The sequence below is a fragment of the Micropterus salmoides genome, unplaced genomic scaffold (assembly GCF_014851395.1).
Source record: "Micropterus salmoides isolate LMB-PRFRI ecotype aquatic unplaced genomic scaffold, ASM1485139v1 Ms_hic_scaffold_14, whole genome shotgun sequence".
In the NCBI taxonomy this organism is placed as follows: Eukaryota; Metazoa; Chordata; class Actinopteri; order Centrarchiformes; family Centrarchidae; genus Micropterus; species Micropterus salmoides.
In genome coordinates, this window is record NW_024040485.1 from 8,067,724 (window position 1) to 8,085,837 (window position 18,114).

The window sequence follows — 18,114 nt, forward strand, 5'->3', positions numbered from 1 at the left end:
CCATAGTCAACCAAGGAATAATATTTTTTTTCAATGTGAAAAGTTTTATTTAGGTGTTTTGGAGTTTCATTTGAAGTTTGGTGCAGATGCACATAATCTTCATTAAGTTACAACCATTTGCTGGATATTTTCCTGGGTGTTTTTTAGTGGACAATGTGACAATATATACATTTTTGTGCTATCTTCATATTTTGGTAAATATCACCTCTGAGAGTAAGTATCCTGCATCCTTTGGTGGCGGTACCGACCCTGTCCTATGGTGTCCTTTGAAGCCCCGTCAGGCTCCTCCTCATCCACCCCACTGGTCCTTATGCAGATCGGAAAACAATCTGCTCCTCTGTTTTGAGGTGGGCCAATCCCATAACACTCCAGACAGCCCAGCAACCAGCTCCTCCATGAACTTTAGGTAAGCAATGGGCTTCATGTTTGCTGTTGAATAGTGCTCATTGTATAGTTGTTGTTTGTTGCAGCTATATACTATAAAGTGGTACAGAAGGGTTCTGTACCACTTGATGGTGCTACTGTGCATGGAATAATCGGCACTTAACTGTCAGAAGTCAGTCACAGCATCAGGTACTGCGATGACCTTCTTTCATTTTCCAGTCTCCTTGTCCTTTATATTCCTCGTCCCAGTCTGACCACTGAATGCTTTGTGGGTGGTGGAGCACACTGAGGCCTCTCTGGTGTCCATCTATTTGATGTACAGCAGCTCCTGGTCCCGGACCCATTTGATAGAACCCCGGGTGCATTTACTTTTCTTCTTGGGTTATCTTTTCAAGTGTCCTTGTAAGTGCGCCATACAACATAGCCCAATTCATAACGGTCTCTGAACACTTTCAGGCTTTTATAATAGTTGTTTTATAATAGAAGTCGTGTGACTCATAATGAGTGATATAAACATATTGTAAGAAAGTCCTTGTGCTAAAGTGAACTTGCCTACCTGTGTAAATTATAAAGTCAGTGGTGTAGCCATCGCTGAAGTCAGCCAGCACAGAAAGCCCATTTGAACTTTCTATTCTTTGAGAAAGAAAAGGCTTTGCAGAGACAACTTGCACCTGATGCAAGATATGTATATATATATGGAAAATGAAGTACTAGTTCCTCATAAATATAAATGGGGCCTAGCTACTTATCCTGCACCTCTGCATGGTATATAGGGCTCATGCAAACTGCAGTGTGCATGGGTGGTATGCCTTTTTCATATAAGGCTTTTATTTGAATCCACGTGGCCTGCCTGTAACGTTACCACCAAAAATAAAACAAAATCTGTCTCTTATTCCGCACACTCAAATTACTTTTTTTACTGGTGAAATTCAAGTCCTAATACAAGGGGTAGGCCTAGTACAAACCTGTCAGATAATACAAGGTGGTGTTTTAAACATTTGTAATAAAGGATTAATGACTTTTATTTTGAAGTACAACTGACGAAGGCCCGAGAGGGTCAAAAGTCTCTTATGCGCTTCCGCGTTGTGAGATGGAAGAAATCCACACCGATAGACGAGTTCCACATTAAATATACTTGTCTATAGTAAGGGTATGTTGTCTTTGTTTGTAGACATGACTTTTCTTTTTAACTCATTAAACAATTTTCTGTCCTTCTGAATAAAATTAACGCGACTAGCCAAACGGTTCTGATTCTAGATAATAGCTAGCTAGCTTGCTAATGTTAGCCTACTCTCATGGTTTAGAGGGAGTCGATACTTTTCTGTGATGTGTCAGCGGACTTTTGTCGCTGATTAGCAGATTTTTATTACCTCTTAGACTCTGTACACATATAATAATGGACCTGGAAATCAAATACATTAACGGGATGTGGATGTTGTGTATTGCATTCTCTGTTTCTCAAGAATATTCGGTTTTGTTTGGTTTCTTTGACAGGAGCATCCCCTCGCAACCAGGCAGGAAAACAGGACAGTGGTGTAATGTCAGTTGACGCCCCCGTGCTGCTTAGCTGCTGACTGTCACCTCCACCATCGGCATCAAAAACATGTCTCTGGGCGACAATCCTCACCTGCTGCTCGGCAGGATACGCTTTCTGAACAGGTGCATCGAGTGTTTCAAGAGGGGCGAGTCGATGCCGGAGTGTCTGTGTTATGTCCCCAAAGAGGTGTGCTACAAAATCTGCAAGGATTCGTCATCCACCTCCTCCGCCTCCTGCGGCGCGTCTGCAGGAGGCTCCACCGTCGGGAAAACGCTCGTCTCCGTCTTTGAGAGTCCACACCAGACTACACACATTAAGAAAATGTGCAAGTACAACATTGAACCAAAGAAAGGGACTTGTATCCGGACAACAGGGGAAGAATACTGTAACAGCCAGGGCCTTTGGGTCAAACTCAATAAGGTAAGCTTCTGTCTCTCTATCATCTCAATAGAGTTCATCTCACAGCAGGAAGGTCCTGGGTTCCCAAATCAGAACTGGCCAGCTTCGTTCGGCCTTTCCGTGTTGAGTTTGACATTCTGAACACTTGAAATATGGTGTAAAGTTAATAACTAAGGGTTAAATTTTGACACCCGAGTATTTTGTTAAATGGACAGGATGTGTAGAGCTTTTAGGATTTGTCTGTCACTGACGGAGTCAGAGCTACCAGACAAGGTTCTGGCCTGCTCATCAGGAGCAATGTGAGTTCAGTGTTTGGCTCAGGGACACTTTGACATGTGAACTTAAGAAGCCAGTGTTCAAACCACCAACCCTGTGATTAATGGATGACCCGCTGGACCTCCTGTCAAGTCCTTCTACACAACATGACATGTTATATTCAAATGCCTTAACAGACATCATGATGTCAATGACATCAGGAGAAGAGGCTTTTATGTTCATTGCACAAACCTACTGGTCCCTCATACGCTAGGTTGGTTTTATTGCCTATCAATTGAGTTTTCACGGTTCATGTCTGTGTCCAGGAGCAGCTGGAGGAGCACCGTCCGGGCCTGGAGCTGGAGGAAGGCTGGATCCTGGTGTGTAAACACACAGAGGGAGGCGACAGGCTGGTGCCGGTGGAGTCACCAGAGACCATCAGCAGACAACAGCAGCTCTTCGGCTACGACCACAAGCCCTGCAACAGGTGGGAGCAGGTGGTAAATGTGGAGAACGCCCTTTACATCGGCACCAAACCCAAAATTGCAGAGTGTGATGAAGCTGCCATCCAGAAACTACGGTGAGCATGTTTGTGAGAGTTTTGTGAGAGTCAAGACTTTTTGGACAGCAGTAGATTGTCAAATTAAGCTGTTTTCCCCTTAAATCCTCAAGGTATGTTCCTCCCACCTGGGCTTACGAATGTGACGAGGACCTGGTGCACTACTTCTATGACCACATAGGGAAAGAAGATGAGAACCTGGGGAGCGTGAAGCAGTGTGTGACCAGCATCGATGTTTCTTCATGTTCGGTGAGTCACAGATACCCAGAACAGTCTAAAACAGCCAGTCCTTACAAAAAACAGGCAAAGTTATCTGTTTTTTTCCCCCCCGGATTATAGATTCAATAAAAATAGTACATATTGGTTGTTACTAGGCATGGGAGGCGTCTTTGGATCGATACAGTATTGCCACAGAAAATATCACGATACTATGCTTTACCGATTTTTTCCCCCACCCCTAGTTGTTACGTTGAGTGGCATGACCTTGTATAAAACCTGTACATATGTACACATTTGTCGGTGATCGAATTACCTTGATATTTGCTGATAGGAGGACCCCAGTGGAGGGGCGAGCTGTCTGACGGATGGAGACACTGAAACTTTCTGGGAGAGCGACGGCATGCAGGGACAACACTGGATCCGCCTGCACATGAGGAGAGGCACGGTGGTCAAGTAAGGAGCTGCTCAGCAACAAAGTTGATTTAAAAAAAACAAGAAATAAACGCCAACTTTAGTTTGTGCAGATTACATTCATATGAGTCATATGAGTGCCAGTAATGCAGAGTATGTTGTAATTGTCATTTTACAAAATGAATTATTTATTTATTATTTATTTATTCTGATCAGTTTCTCTACAGTCACATGTTGGATGTGGCTTTTGTTGAGCTACTCATTAACATACGACTGTGTATGCGATGCAACACCAAACCTTTGCTGTATTAAGTGTAGTATGTATACTGTGCCTCTCTTTGCTCTCCAGTAAGCTGATATTGACGGTGGACTCTACAGACGACAACTACATGCCCAAGCGAGTGACCGTGTATGGAGGAGAGGGCGACAACCTGAAGAAGCTGAGTGATGTCACCATAGACGAGTGAGCCTTTTGAAAAGGACTTTGTCACACAAAACTCATTGCTTTGGGCGCCTTGTTAGAGCTGTCACTGTCAATAAAAGCAGAAAGCCCAAAAATAATCTTTTTAAAAAAGAGGGTTTCAAAGATATATGTATAAGTATATGAGACTACTACCACTAGTTTTACATTAAAGCAGACAGTGTTTTGTGTCAGTCTTTAATACTGCTGCTTTTCAAGGCACAATGAGTCATACATCATCTACAGAGGAAATCACATGTATAATAGTTAAGTTGGATATTATTTAGGGAAATAAATTAATTCGGAAAAAATATGATCATAAAGTGTGTATTCAGGAAGGAACCAATATTACTGTGCACAATACCTAATGTTTACCAGAAGGCCGGGATCTACCTGATATATTGTTCTAGCCCTGTTAATAATGTGATGCTCTGCTGAAGAATCAGAATCTTTCTTCTCGTGAAAAAAGTAGAGAAATATAAATGTAATGTGTTAATTATGAAGCATATTTGCCCGCCGCATCGAGCCATTTGATTTCCAGCAAGTTGACAAATACCAGGAATTTGCATTGTTCATAGTCAGTTCGCTTCAGTTCTTTGAGCTACCTCTGCTCTTTTTTCCCTCTAGCAACCTGATTGGAGAAGTATGTGTGCTGGAGGATATGACGTCTCACCTGCCTGTGATTGAGGTTCGGATTGAGGAATGTCGAGGTGACTCTTTTTTCTATGTTTATTTCACCAGGTATTTCATGTGATTTGAAACACTTAAGTAAATTTTCTTTTGCTGCAAATGCTTCTGTAGTGATGTCATGAACTTTAAATGCTTTACAGATGAAGGGATAGACGTCCGGATCCGAGGCTTGAAGATCAAGTCGTCATGTGAAAGAGACCTGGGTCTGAACGCTGATGTTTTCCAGTCCTCTAACCTGGTGCGCTACCCCCGTCTGCAGGGCAACACGCCTGACGTCCTGTACCGCAGAGCACTGGTCATCCAGAGGTAGCTTCATCTTACTGCCAGGGTTCTCACAATCAGGGGAAACATCATAGAGTTAAATATATCTCACTGTTGTTTTTTTGTTTGCTTTTTTTTTTGTGAGAAAAATGTGTCGAGAAGGTTTTGGAAATGTCATGAAAATCGGTTTCTAATGAACCAGTGACGTGTTTCAAGTGAAATTCCAACTCCAAAGTATTTTAATCTCAGACTTACAAGTTAGATTTAATGCTCTAATTATCTTGACTGCTTCTAAGCATTTCTCAGTGTTTAACGGTAGTTATTTTCTTCTGTCTCTCTGCAGGTTCATCTGTCTCCTGGACAGTGTGCTCCCACACTTGGTCCCGGCCTGGGACTACAGCCTGGGCACCTTCAGTCAGATCAAAGTGAGTCATTGTAGAGCTTTTATATATATACAATACCAGGCGTTGAATAATAGTTAAGCAATAAGCAGCAATAAACTCCCAACAGCTGTTCTTACCAGATGTATAGTAAATAAAGAAACAAACAGGTTAAAAAACAAACAATAATACATGCTATCCACTACTAATACTGCATGAAGAGTCTTAAAAGCTCAAACTTAAAGACACAAACTTCATAAGCTTCCAAAATGAAACTCCATCCCAGTGTTTTTATTTACTTGTGTGTTCTTTGGCACCCTCTAGAGCATAAAGCAGTTCCTGCTGCTGTCCAAACGCCGCTCAGCGCTCATCACACAGTGCCTGAAAGACTCCGAGACCAGTAAACCAAACTTCATGCCTCGACTCTACATCAACCGACGTCTGGCCATGGAGCACAGAGACAACCCCTCTCTGGACCCCAGCTGCAAGAACGCTGTGTTTAATCAGGTATAAAACACTTAGTAAATTTACTCAATTACACAATTTACTCAGATACTTGAATGAATCCAATAATATAGTACATAAGTTTGAAATGGGCCATTCTGCATATCGAGTACTTTTACTTTAGGTACTTTAAGTATATTTTGATGCTAATAATTTTGTACTTTTACTTAAGAGAAATGTTGGACTCTCTTTCTTCTACCAGTGTATTTATAACCTGTCTTAATACTGACACCACTATAAACCTGATGATGACAATCGTCATCTCAGTGACGAGATGTGTTGGCTTATGTTTTGTATTTTTCTCCTTGTAGGTGTACGAAGGTCTCAAGCCATCTGACAAATTTGAGAAGACTTTGGATTACAGGTGTGCATCTCAGGCTCATGTGCTCGATGTTTCTTGCATTAATGTGAGTGTAACTCAAGGGCATTAAAATCTTAATCTAACATCTCTCCTCTTGGTTTGTTAGATGGCCTGCTCGGTATGACCAGTGGTGGGAATGTAAGTTCATTGCAGAGGGAATCATTGACCAGGGAGGTGGATTTCGGGACAGCCTGGCAGACATGTCTGAGGAGCTTTGCCCCAGCTCGGCCGAATGTCCCATGCCTCTGCCGTTCTTCAGCCGTACGTCCAACCAGGTAATCCCTCACCATCGCTGCCTGCGCACATTCGGGATCAGTCTGCAGTCAAGTGTTCTCACTGGTTGTGGCTTTTTCTTGACACGTCTTTTGCTGGTCTCTCAGGGCTCCTTAGAGGCCAGAGATTACTACGTCCCCAACCCATCTTGTAAAGAGTTCCACAAGTATGAGTGGATCGGTCAGCTCATGGGAGCTGCTCTCAGAGGAAAAGACTTCTTGGTGAGCGATGCTCACTCTCCACCTACTATTGGTTGTTAACATCGCTTAAGATCGGATCGATGTAGAGACTTGACTCTCTGGCTTCTTGTCCAATCCTGCAGGTCTTGGCTCTGCCTGGGTTGGTTTGGAAGCAGCTGACTGGGGAGGCTGTCAGCTGGAGTAAAGATTTCCCCGCTGTAGATTCTGTGCTGGTGAGGACATTATTGGATTACATAGGAAACTCTTACACCTGCTTAAAAGTTAAAAAAAAATATACATGTTAGCTTTCTGACTATAGACGAGGCTCTGCACACTGAGTTTTATACATGTACAGCACTAAATATTCTTTGGTAATCAATATTTTTGGTACTTTTTAATATAATTTGATTTGCTACTGACATCATAATCTTTTGCACAGATTCAATTGTACTTTTAATGATCAATAAAATAATTGAATCACACTTAAATGGTTTTGAATTTGACAAATGGCCTTTACTGCATGACACACCTTCTTGTGTCTTTCCCATTGTTGCATTAATGGAAAGAATCACTGAACACTAACTGTCTGGTGTGGCCGCTAATCCTTCTTTTTCTAGTCGTTGTCTCATGTTAAATGTGGATGTGTGTTCAGGTGAACCTGCTGGAGGCCATGGAGAACATGGACCAGGAGACGTTTGAGTTCAGGTTTGGCGAGGAGCTGGTGTACACCACCCTGCTGAGCGACGGCCAGATGGTGGAGCTCATCCCTGGTGGCAGTAACGTGGCCGTTCGCTATGAGGACCGCAGCGAGTTCAGCCGCCTGGTGCAGAAGGCTCGACTAGAGGAGAGCAAGCAACAGGTGGGACATCAAAGTCATTACACTTTGCCTTCCTATACGTTGCTACGTCACATGTGGTTAGAATATCTCTCGTTGCAGGTGCTTTTACTCCTCAGTATAAACTCATCCAGTTATTATGGTGTGTGTATAAAGCTGCCAAATCAGTGCAGTGTGTGAATGTGTCTGAATATCTGTGGATTACAGATTGCAGCTATGCAGGCGGGGCTGCTCAAGGTGGTTCCTCAGGCGGTGCTGGACCTGCTCACCTGGCAGGAAGTGGAAAAGAAAGTATGTGGGGACCCGGAGATCACTGTGGAAGCCCTGAAACGACTCAGTGAGTATCCGGCTTAGAATTGATCTTTGACAATAAACACACATTTTCTGCTTGATTGAAGAGGCGACACGATGTTTGATTTTAGCCGTGCTAGCAGCATGTAGAGAGGGCAGTGTTAATTGGTCGGTCAGTTGGTCCACCACTTTTGTCCAGACTGAGATAACTATTGGAAAGATTGCCATCACTTTGGGGATCCCCAACTCTTTTTCTCTAGTGCCACAATGAGTTTGACATTTGTGGTTTTGAGTGTCATTACTTTAGATTTCCATGAAACTTGGTGAACAGATTCGTGTGATAATTAAAGACATGGGATCCCATTGATATCACAACAAAGTCCAATCAAACAGGGTGTTAACAATATTGCCAGATTATCTGAACTACTTCATTTGGAGGTTAAAATGAGAGTCAAGTTAATAAGACCCAAGTTGTTATAAACCAGAATTATTTTATTAGGGAAAAGCCCCATAGGTTTTTGATTGTAAATCTTCAATTCAATACTATAGTTATGACCCTGCATCACTGTAATCCATCAATGTTGTTTCTTTCTCCCTACCAGCACGCTATGAGGACCTGGAACAAAGTGACGTTAGAGTGCAATACTTATGGGAAGCACTGACGAACTTTACCAATGGTCAGTTCACTGTTTGTCAACATTTTGCAGAGCATGTCCTCTGGAGTGAACGGCTTTCACAACGTGTCATATTAACTAACCGAGAATAATGGTGTTGTACTCAGTGACAGAAGATGATTTTGAAATTTTGTTTTCAGAGGATCGCAGCAGGTTTCTGAGGTTTGTAACTGGTAGAAGTCGTCTTCCTGCGCCTATCTACGTCTTTCCTGACAAACAAGGGTGAGTGCAAGTACATTCCTAAAACAAATGATTATCAGAAAGAATACTATTTTTGTATGGATAGCGAAATAGCCAAAGAGAAAACTTAACATAACTTGATTAATTTCTCTGTTTTTAAATGTTGCCTGTTTCCTGATTTAGCTCTGAAACTACGGATTCACTTCCTCAGTCCTCCACATGTTCCAGCACTCTTTATTTACCCAACTACCCAAGGTATACTAATGTTCTGTTTTTATATATTGATGTGCATATAAATACTTAATTACACACATATAAGGCTCTGGTTGGTTCACATCCCTTCCTTTCCTCTTGTTCGTTCTGTCCTGCAGTGCAAAGGTTTGTGAGGAGAAGCTGCGTTACGCTGCATACAATTGTGTGGCCATTGACACGGACATGAGCCCCTGGGAAGAGTGATCTCTCTGCTGCTTCACTAATCAGACTACACACTTTACAAATCACTGTTGAATGGAGAAATCTTTCCAGGTTTTTCACCATATCTTCATAATTGCCAATTCATCCTAGCTGTATATAATAAATAATTAAATATATGGAAACATGGAAATGACTTTGGGGTTTTTATTGATGACTTCTTGTGTTGCTTGAATGAAACAGTAAATGAATTGTTGTCTGTTAAATCTGTTTTCGAGTTGTGGCTGGCTTGTCAATGTCATTGGGACATTGTAAAAAGATGTTTAACATTTGGTTTCTTCATGAGGAATGTTTTATAAATAAAACAGGAACCAGCATATTGTGAAAATCTTAAATTTTAAAATCTTAAAATCTCACTCATATAATGAATAACTTCTTTGTATCAAATGAACTGGTGATGGTAAGGGAGGGCAGCCCATTATGTTTATGAACATCAAGTCCCTGTATTCAGAGAGCACTATAATACAAAACAAATCTTTAATTTGTTTAATGTTTTATAACACAGCAAAATCTGAATTTTGAATGAACTATCATATTACAATAAGATACAAATACTTGAAAATAAAGTTGTAGTTTGACAAAAACTTAACTGAATGTCCTCGTACTAGCTTTCCACAGATAATATAAAAATACAGATTTTTAATTATCTCCATATTTACCTGCTGTATATATAGATACATAAGTATGTATTTCTTAAAATGCAAATACAAATATGTATTTAATATATGAAATATAATCATGATTAGTATTTTATATAATTTATTATATGATTGCTTTAATACAATTATAGTTTAATAATAGTTGAATAAAAATATCTATAAAATAAATCAGCAGAAGATAAATTAATATATAGTATTGATTTCTTGTCTCATTAATTTTTAGCCTTAAAAATTTAAATAAAGCCAAAACGATATTTAGACAAATTAAATAACATAATTCAAGGGGTTAATGGTAATTATATTTTAGTGAATGTACATGAAAAAAAACATATTCAAAGATTTGTTAATGGAACTGAATTTTGTAAAATTGCATTACTTCAACGTCGAAATTATATAATTATTAACAATGATTTCACAGGTACAAATGAGTTTAGGTGATGATACTTGATACTCTGTGGCGAACAACAAAACCTTTCTCGAACAAAATATCGTTGACGATGTTGTGAATTCTCGCGATAACACGTGGCTTCAAACCTCCCCATGATCCTTTGCGGTTCCTCTTTCTAGCCGGCGCCTGAGAATGGGTACGTGTTTTCATGCTCGGGTCGGAGGGAGAATCCTAGTCCATCTGATGTTTTAAAGAAAGGATATTCAAATAATGGTTTGCAATGTTGAAGCTAAATGTTACTTGAATAGATATAGTTTGAACTTTGCTGTCTACAGTCAGTTTATCTTATTTTATTGAAATTATTGCTGTGGTTGTCTGAAGTGGTCCAAGATGGCTGCTGTCTTTAGCCATGTAGTGAGCTGATAGTGTGCTTGAAAACAGCACACGAAGGTTTTTGAAGCTTTATAATATTTAACCATGATTCAGCGTTGTGTACTGAACATGTTAACTGTCCACGAGTAATGGTCTGGAGAATTGTAAAAGAGCGCCAGACTTGTGGAGGGATAATGCTAGCGTTAGCTAGCGTGATGGTCGTGATCGTGTCATGCTGCTGCACTGAAACGCTCGAGGAAATACTCCGTTTAATACCCTGATAAGGTAGTTGGGTGACTTTAATATAATTTATCTGAAAGTTATGTATATTAAGTTAACAAATGTATGTATTAGACGCTTGAGGTGCACGCTGTATCCTAAAGGCCACAGAATGATTGTGAGATCTCATAATTGCTTTAAAACTGAAGCTGGAGAGTTTGTGTAAGGACAGCGTTGAAAACACAATATGCATCAACTGTTCAGTTGGACATCCAGCTCAACAAATGTGAGCTTTTGGTTTTATTATGAATTTTAAATGATTCTAAATGCAGTTGACCACGATGTTGGAGAGTCTAGCACTAAGAGTAACAACCATGCTGTCCCATTAAGCCAGGACGGGAGCATAGGATTGCTTGAGTGACATGATGAAACTCTTTAAGCGGAATCCGAAATTAAATTGCGGACAACCTACCTTGGAGAACTGATTGCTCAAGCCTTGACAGTGATTGTGTAGTTTTGTCCTATAAGTTGTCCAATGGTCTAACTGCTTGTCCTTACTCCTTCATTTGTTCAGGTATCTCAAGGGACAACTGGCATAAACGCCGCAAGACCGGCGGTAAACGCAAGCCCTACCACAAGAAAAGGAAGTATGAGCTCGGTCGCCCTCCTGCAAACACAAAGGTAAATAAAACTAGTTGTTTCCTTTTTTAAAATGGACATGTGTAGCGTGGGTGATGAAAACATGACCTTAGGTAGGTCTTTTTTTTGGGCCGTTTTGGTTCAAAGCTTTGGACTTGCCAATGTTAGGACTCGTCATAGTTACACTGACACGCTTTAGCACATGTTCATAGTATATTTCCATGAGCCATCAGAATACAACCTTTACATGTGATTAACCTGAATTCTGTGCACACTAACTGTATCAGTACTAATTTGAAACATGTCTGTCTTTTAGATTGGACCTCGTCGCATCCATACAGTTAGGGTGCGTGGTGGGAACAAGAAGTACCGTGCTCTAAGGCTGGATGTTGGTAACTTCTCATGGGGCTCTGAGTGTAAGTGTTTCAAATGGCACTTCAATTTTATGGGACTTTTGCAACTCTTTAATGTTTCACCCATCTTTCCATGAAGATAACTTTGTCCAGTTCTGCTACTGAATCCAAGTGGTGATAACAGACACTCTGAGAAAGACTATCTATTTTTTATGATGACTTGCCGCATTTGTAAATATTTATCAAAACAATGGTGCTGGGAAAATTAGCTTTTGCTAATGGCATATGATTTTGTCTACACAGGCTGCACACGGAAGACCAGGATCATTGATGTGGTCTACAATGCCTCCAACAACGAGCTGGTCAGAACCAAGACTCTGGTGAAGAACTGCATCGTGCTTGTCGACAGCCTTCCCTACAGGCAGTGGTATGAGGCTCATTTCGCCACTCCTCTGGGACGCAAGAAGGGAGCCAAGCTGGTATGTATGAAAAGACATAAGCGTGGCACCCTAACTTGTTTGGCAGTGTTTGTAAAGACTGTATGGTGCTGCCATAATAGTTGAAATGCTAAAACCATAGTAACTAGATGGACCTATACAATGGTGGTGTTTCCTCTTAACACCATTGCTTTATGCTCTCAAGGTTTACACCATGTCCATATTCACTTGGTAGATCTTGCAAAAGGGGTCTGTCCAATCTAATATTATCAGATTGAGTTTTGTATATGCAGAATAAAATGAGATTTTAAGTGGTGGTCTCTAAACATTTGAATACACTTACTTTTTGACAATGACCAGAAGTTATTAAACCGGTCACAGTGGCATCTTTATTATAAAGCCCTGTCTGATCTGGTGCTCGTCTTTCCATGAAGATAACTTTGTCCAGTTCTGCTACTGATTGAAAGTGGTGAAAATGGAAGACTCTGAGAAAGACATGTTGCTTACACTGGCAAAATTACCTGGTGTTGCTAGTGATTTATGTCAGAGGCTGCCCAGTAGCACACCTGGTAGAACATGTAGCAAGGCTGAATCCCTAACACAGCTTCTCGGGGTTGAGTACTGCCCGTACCCGTTGCTGCATGTGGTTTCTCTCCCCTGCCTGCCTTGTCTCTCTACAGTACTGTCAAAATAATGTGCAATGTCTTTCATGTTAATCTAAAACTTTACATCTTTTGTAGACTCCTGAGGAGGAAGAGGTTCTGAACAAGAAGAGGTCAAAGAGGACCCAAAAGAAGTACGATGAGCGTAAAAAAACTGCCAAGATCAGTCCCCTCTTGGAGGAACAGTTCCAGCAGGGAAAACTGCTGGGTGAGTCTGAACATGTGCATTCTTCTACTGTAGCTTTCACCAGTTTAACTGGTATCTGCATCTCCTTTTTAAGAGACTGGAGCAATGATGGATCAGCTCATGTGTTGCATGAAAATTGCCAGAAATAGGGATTTTTACTGCTATGTGGTGCTTATTTCAGTAACGCACAAAGAAACACTCTGGTCACTTGTCTTATCTGAAAATGAGGGGTTATTTGAGTCCAAAATATCTGAACCTTCATTAACCTTTTTAAATGAATATTAATACAATTAATAATAAATATTCACTTGCCTTGGGAAATGCATGCGTTTAGGGATATACAATTGAGCAAATCTAATCCTGTGGGGATACTTCAGTCTGGGTGAAGTGTAGAATTCAGTCCAACTTTATTAGATTAAATCTACATGCAATCTAAAATTCATCTATAGGGAAAGGGGTGACCAATACACTTGTCTAAATGCACAACCAGGGTCAAGATAAGACTGTAAAAAGGTGCTCTTCACGGCATCTGTATTATAAAGCTGTCTGATCTGCTGCGTGTCCTTCCATGAAGATAACTGTCCAGTTCTGCTACTGAATGAAAGTGGTGATAACGGAAGACTCTGAGAAAGACACGTTGCCGACACCGTCTGGTATCTGCTGCTGTTAACCCAGTCTCGGGTGTTGGGGTGTTGAATATTAACACATGCCCCTTTTATATATCTGTGGTGCCCTTAAGCAAGACACTTAACTGTATAGGGGCCAACAGATGACTGACTGTACGGGAATGCCTTCATGTGTGGGTCTGTATTGCTGAGGGTGAAACAGGGCAGGTTCTTGCGCTCTAAAAGGTCAAAAGTGCATGCTATGAAAGAACCACAAAATCCTGCACCACCTGACAAAAGTGTAATTCCTAATTTTGTGAATTATTTTTGGCACTATTGCCTGTTTTAAGGCACATCCACCTTCCTTGATTAACGTTTACCCTCTTTACCCCTCCCTTCCTGCAGCTTGCATCGCCTCCAGACCTGGCCAGTGCGGCAGGGCAGACGGCTACATCCTGGAAGGCAAAGAGCTCGAGTTCTACCTGAGAAAGATCAAGGCCAAGAAAGGCAAATAGATGTACAGCTGTTTGATACGTCAATAAAATCAGAACGTCCCACAATTGTTGTCACTGCTTTGCTCTTTATTGGTGGGGATCTAATCTTGGTCGCAGGAATTAAAACTTTGAAGTGACTAGGCTCTAATCAGCATGGCGCAGGGACACATGACTCCTCCTTTCAGAGGCTGAGAGCAAAATATAAACACGACTTGTTTAATGTTTTGATTAAACCCTGATGGTGAATGAAGCAAAGACACAAAATGGTGCAAAGTATTTGTAAAAGCAGGGTGTTCGATATTATAAGTTTTAATGTTTTTAACAGTACAGACATTATCAGCATGGTATGCCAAATGGTCAAAGCGCTTATGCAGTTGATAAGTACGTTGTATAGTGTACAAATGTAATTCTGTTTTGGTGGAGTTGCGTATGTAGGTTAATAGATTGTTTACTTTATAGTTTACTTTATAGTTTTGTTATAATTATACTGAATAACTATCCTGAAAGAAATTCTGTTGCAGTACGAGAGTGCAAATCTAAAATACCAATGCATCCAAAATATACACTGCCAAAAATATTAATCAGGTTAACATTAAGGATGCAAAGTTGCCCATGAAGTTGAGTGTATTAACTACAATGTTTTGTATGTAAAACCATATCTGTAAATTATTAATCAGATTTAAATATATTGGAGTAAAGTACCTAAAAACTGCACATAGGTACAGTAATAGTTTCATTTCACATCATCCATCCCTCCTGGAATTATTCAGACATTAATCAACAAGTAAACATTTGTGATGATACATTTACATGAACTTTGACCTTCCAATTAATTCAATAGTTGTGCCGTTGTCATGGCACCAGCTTCTTAATGTCTTCTGCACAGGCACAAATCTGGTAACATTTCACTACGGCTTAGTAAGTTAACAAACACGTTCACAAACGTACAACAGCTATTTGATTATCTTTATAGCATTCATTCAAAGGCATTTATTTAGTTAATGATGAGGCTGGACAGAAATGGGTTGAATTTTGAGTGTTACCCTGGCCATCAGAACATTTAATTGAACTGGCACCATAAACTAAATACTGTTATGTTCTTTTTAAACAAGTGCTTTCCTGCAAATGCAGTCTCTCCGCTGGGAAAGTGTGCAGACTCCAGGTTGTTCACCACCATGTCTGCAGTTATAACAACCGTTAGTGCTTTATTATCGTACTCGTAAACAATTATTCTGCTATTATTACCAATGTTACACCATGGAAACCTCCATTAATACTTTGAATACCACTATTATTTGTGGATGATGCAGTCAACTTGGGTCAGCATCACATCCTGCAACACCTCGACTCTCCAGGGACATATGCAAGGATCCTGTTCGTGGACTTCAGCTCGGCGTTCAACACCATCATCCCGGACATCCTCGGCACCAAACTCGTTAAGTTTTCTGACGACACAACGGTCATCAGCCTCATCTGGGACGGTGATGAGTGGGCCTACAGACGGGAGGTTGATCAGCTGGCTCTCTGGTGCGGTCAAAACAACCTGGAGCTTAACACGCTCAAAACTGTGGAGATGACTGTGGACTTCAGGAGGAGCCATGGCAATAAAGCTTAATCTGATTATTTGTATTGCATTTACAATCACTACTATTAGTTGCTATTACCAATTAATCTGTTATGGAGCTATTAGAGGTATTGCATGTGGCTTTACTACTATTGCTGTTGTTAATGCCACTGTTGTTGCTGTGCGTTGTACAGAAGGTGTTTGTGATGGAGTTTTCTGCTACCAACTATAGCTGGTATATAAATAAATTGTACAGTGAAGTTACTTCATATTGTACATGGTTATAGTCATGGTTGTAGTGAACAGGATTCCATAGAAAAATTTAGCAAACATCTGAGAAAAAAGATTTTATGAGAGATTAGAGATGAATATAATCTGAATAGATTATAATGTAATTTGAGGGGACTTTCCATTTTAAAGCTGTACAGTAAAATAACTTAATATCTTTTTGGTTATATTCAGTGTCATCCTAAATAGGATTCCATTGAAAGTTAAGAAAGTTGATATACAGTATTAGTAAATACTGAATAATTACAGATGAGTTTTTATTATAGATTTTTCTAAATACATACAGTAAATGATTTGGTTGAACATGGTTTTATCAGAATCACTTTTAAAGGTCAGCTATGTGTACACAATACATACAAGAAATTTGACTCTGGTTTTACAATGTCAAGCCAAGTTTTATCCATCCATCTATCCATCTTCAACCGCTTATCCTGTGTACAGGGTCGCGGGCGAAAGGCAGGGTACACCCTGGACAGGTTGCCAGTCCATCGCAGTGCTGTCAAGTTTTATTTAAAGTGCAAAATCACCAAAGACATGGTCCCAAAATGCATTGAAATTAAATAAAATAAACCATAAAATACAGAAAGCATGTAATAAAACACAAAATAAATTCCAATCACAATAAAATCAACAATATAAAATGATAAAATGATTTACAGTTTGCTCAATCCTGCCCTAACTAAAAGCTTTATTAAACAGAAAAGTCTTAAGTCTAGCCTTAAAAGTGGTGATGCTGTCCGATTCCCAAACCCAAATTGGGACCTGGTTCCATAGTAGAGGCGATTGATAATTATATGCTCTTGTCTCAGTTTCTGTGTACACAAAACAAGTATAAACAAACAGGACGCAAACCACAGTCTACAAAAAAGCATAAACATAAACAGCAACATTTGTAAATGCAAGACAATAGTGTAGTGAAATAGTTCAAAGGATGCTGGAATAAATAAATATTTTTGTGTGGTTATTATGCAGTATTGCACTACTAATTATGCAGTACTCAATTGCTAGTACGTGGTAAATATAGGTGCATCTCAGAAAAGAAGAATATTGTGGAAAAGTCCATTCTTTTCTGTAATTTAAGTGAAAAAGTGAAACTTTCATACATTGTAGATTCATTACACATAAAGTGAAATATTTCAGGCCTTTTTTAGTTTTAATCTTTATGATTACAGCTTACAGCCCATGCAAATCAATCCATATCAAAATACTGCGTAGGCTGCAGTGTTCTGTAGTGCCTCCCTGTGGGGAGAAGCTGGAACAGGTTGTGTCCGGGATGAGATGGATCTGCCGTGGTATTTCCTCCCCTGTTTCTGACTCTGGACATGTTTAAGTCGCTAATGGAGGGCAGGTTGGCACCAGTGATCCTGTCTGCAGTCCTGACTGTCCGTTGTAGTCTGTCCCTGTTGGGTTTGGTCGGGGTGAATGTGTCTGCTTGATGTTGGAGAGAGGTGTGAATGTGGGCTTCTCAGATCTACAGTAAAACACAGGTCGTCAGCCAGATGATGATTTTCCACAGTTGTTTTTTTTAGCTTTTCAGAGTAGCTCCTTTTTGAAGCTTTGAGCTCCTTTATATTCATGGTCATCATAAACAAAAATTTTGTAAACTTCTACAGATTATGAAAAGGGTGTTGAAATATGAGTAAGATGTGAGATTTCTCCAGGTTTCTGAAGTGAAATGTAAATTCGACATTGAACTAGACATTATGAAGCAGGTGCCATGACAACAGTAAACCATGAAGAAATGTGTTTGTGTAATTTTTGGTGTTGCATGGGATTTTAACGTAGGATTTCTCCAAATTGGTGCTGTGAAACTTTAGCCACCAAATTTGTGTTGTGATAGAATAAGACATGAGGAATCAATGGTGAACGGACCTATTGAGCAATAAGTTTGGTGAAAGATCAAAGTTCATACACGTGTCATAGC

The 18,114-nt window shown here is 40.2% G+C and overlaps 2 protein-coding genes and 4 non-coding genes across 6 annotated transcripts; all 6 read left to right on the forward strand.

The window, feature by feature from the left end:
* Window positions 1-1,423: 1,423 nt before the first annotated feature.
* Window positions 1,424-9,456, forward strand: hectd3 (HECT domain containing 3). The gene is made up of 20 exons (XM_038717476.1): window positions 1,424-1,534; window positions 1,879-2,341; window positions 2,902-3,155; window positions 3,248-3,383; window positions 3,685-3,806; window positions 4,114-4,227; window positions 4,852-4,934; window positions 5,055-5,220; window positions 5,519-5,600; window positions 5,880-6,062; window positions 6,371-6,423; window positions 6,527-6,695; window positions 6,801-6,914; window positions 7,016-7,105; window positions 7,525-7,731; window positions 7,915-8,044; window positions 8,601-8,675; window positions 8,813-8,894; window positions 9,036-9,107; window positions 9,224-9,456. Exons 2-20 carry the CDS (start codon window positions 1,988-1,990, stop codon window positions 9,306-9,308), a joined length of 2,571 nt encoding a protein of 856 aa, XP_038573404.1. The 5' UTR covers window positions 1,424-1,534; window positions 1,879-1,987; the 3' UTR covers window positions 9,309-9,456.
* Window positions 9,457-10,511: 1,055 nt separating this feature from the next.
* Window positions 10,512-14,404, forward strand: rps8a (ribosomal protein S8a). The gene is made up of 6 exons (XM_038717480.1): window positions 10,512-10,566; window positions 11,536-11,642; window positions 11,917-12,016; window positions 12,257-12,432; window positions 13,131-13,260; window positions 14,250-14,404. The coding sequence occupies exons 1-6, from the start codon at window positions 10,563-10,565 to the stop codon at window positions 14,357-14,359; spliced, it is 627 nt and encodes a 208-aa protein (XP_038573408.1). The 5' UTR covers window positions 10,512-10,562; the 3' UTR covers window positions 14,360-14,404.
* LOC119903047 lies at window positions 11,686-11,795 on the forward strand. Its single transcript, XR_005444408.1, has one exon. It is a non-coding gene; the product is annotated as a small nucleolar RNA SNORD46 (small nucleolar RNA).
* On the forward strand, window positions 12,082-12,150 carry LOC119903045. Its single transcript, XR_005444406.1, has one exon. It is a non-coding gene; the product is annotated as a small nucleolar RNA SNORD38 (small nucleolar RNA).
* LOC119903043 lies at window positions 12,814-12,883 on the forward strand. Its single transcript, XR_005444405.1, has one exon. It is a non-coding gene; the product is annotated as a small nucleolar RNA SNORD38 (small nucleolar RNA).
* On the forward strand, window positions 13,803-13,871 carry LOC119903046. Its single transcript, XR_005444407.1, has one exon. It is a non-coding gene; the product is annotated as a small nucleolar RNA SNORD38 (small nucleolar RNA).
* Window positions 14,405-18,114: the final 3,710 nt, after the last annotated feature.

Coding starts and splice junctions, on each gene's coding strand:
- rps8a (XM_038717480.1), top strand. Junction 12,433..13,130: donor GCAAGAAGGGAGCCAAGCTG/GTATGTATGAAA, acceptor CATCTTTTGTAG/ACTCCTGAGGAGGAAGAGGT. Junction 13,261..14,249: donor CCAGCAGGGAAAACTGCTGG/GTGAGTCTGAAC, acceptor CCCTTCCTGCAG/CTTGCATCGCCTCCAGACCT.
- hectd3 (XM_038717476.1), top strand. CDS start 1,988: ATGTCTCTGGGCGACAATCCTCACCTGCTGCTCGGCAGGATACGCTTT. Junction 3,807..4,113: donor AGGAGAGGCACGGTGGTCAA/GTAAGGAGCTGC, acceptor TTTGCTCTCCAG/TAAGCTGATATTGACGGTGG. Junction 5,601..5,879: donor GCACCTTCAGTCAGATCAAA/GTGAGTCATTGT, acceptor GGCACCCTCTAG/AGCATAAAGCAGTTCCTGCT.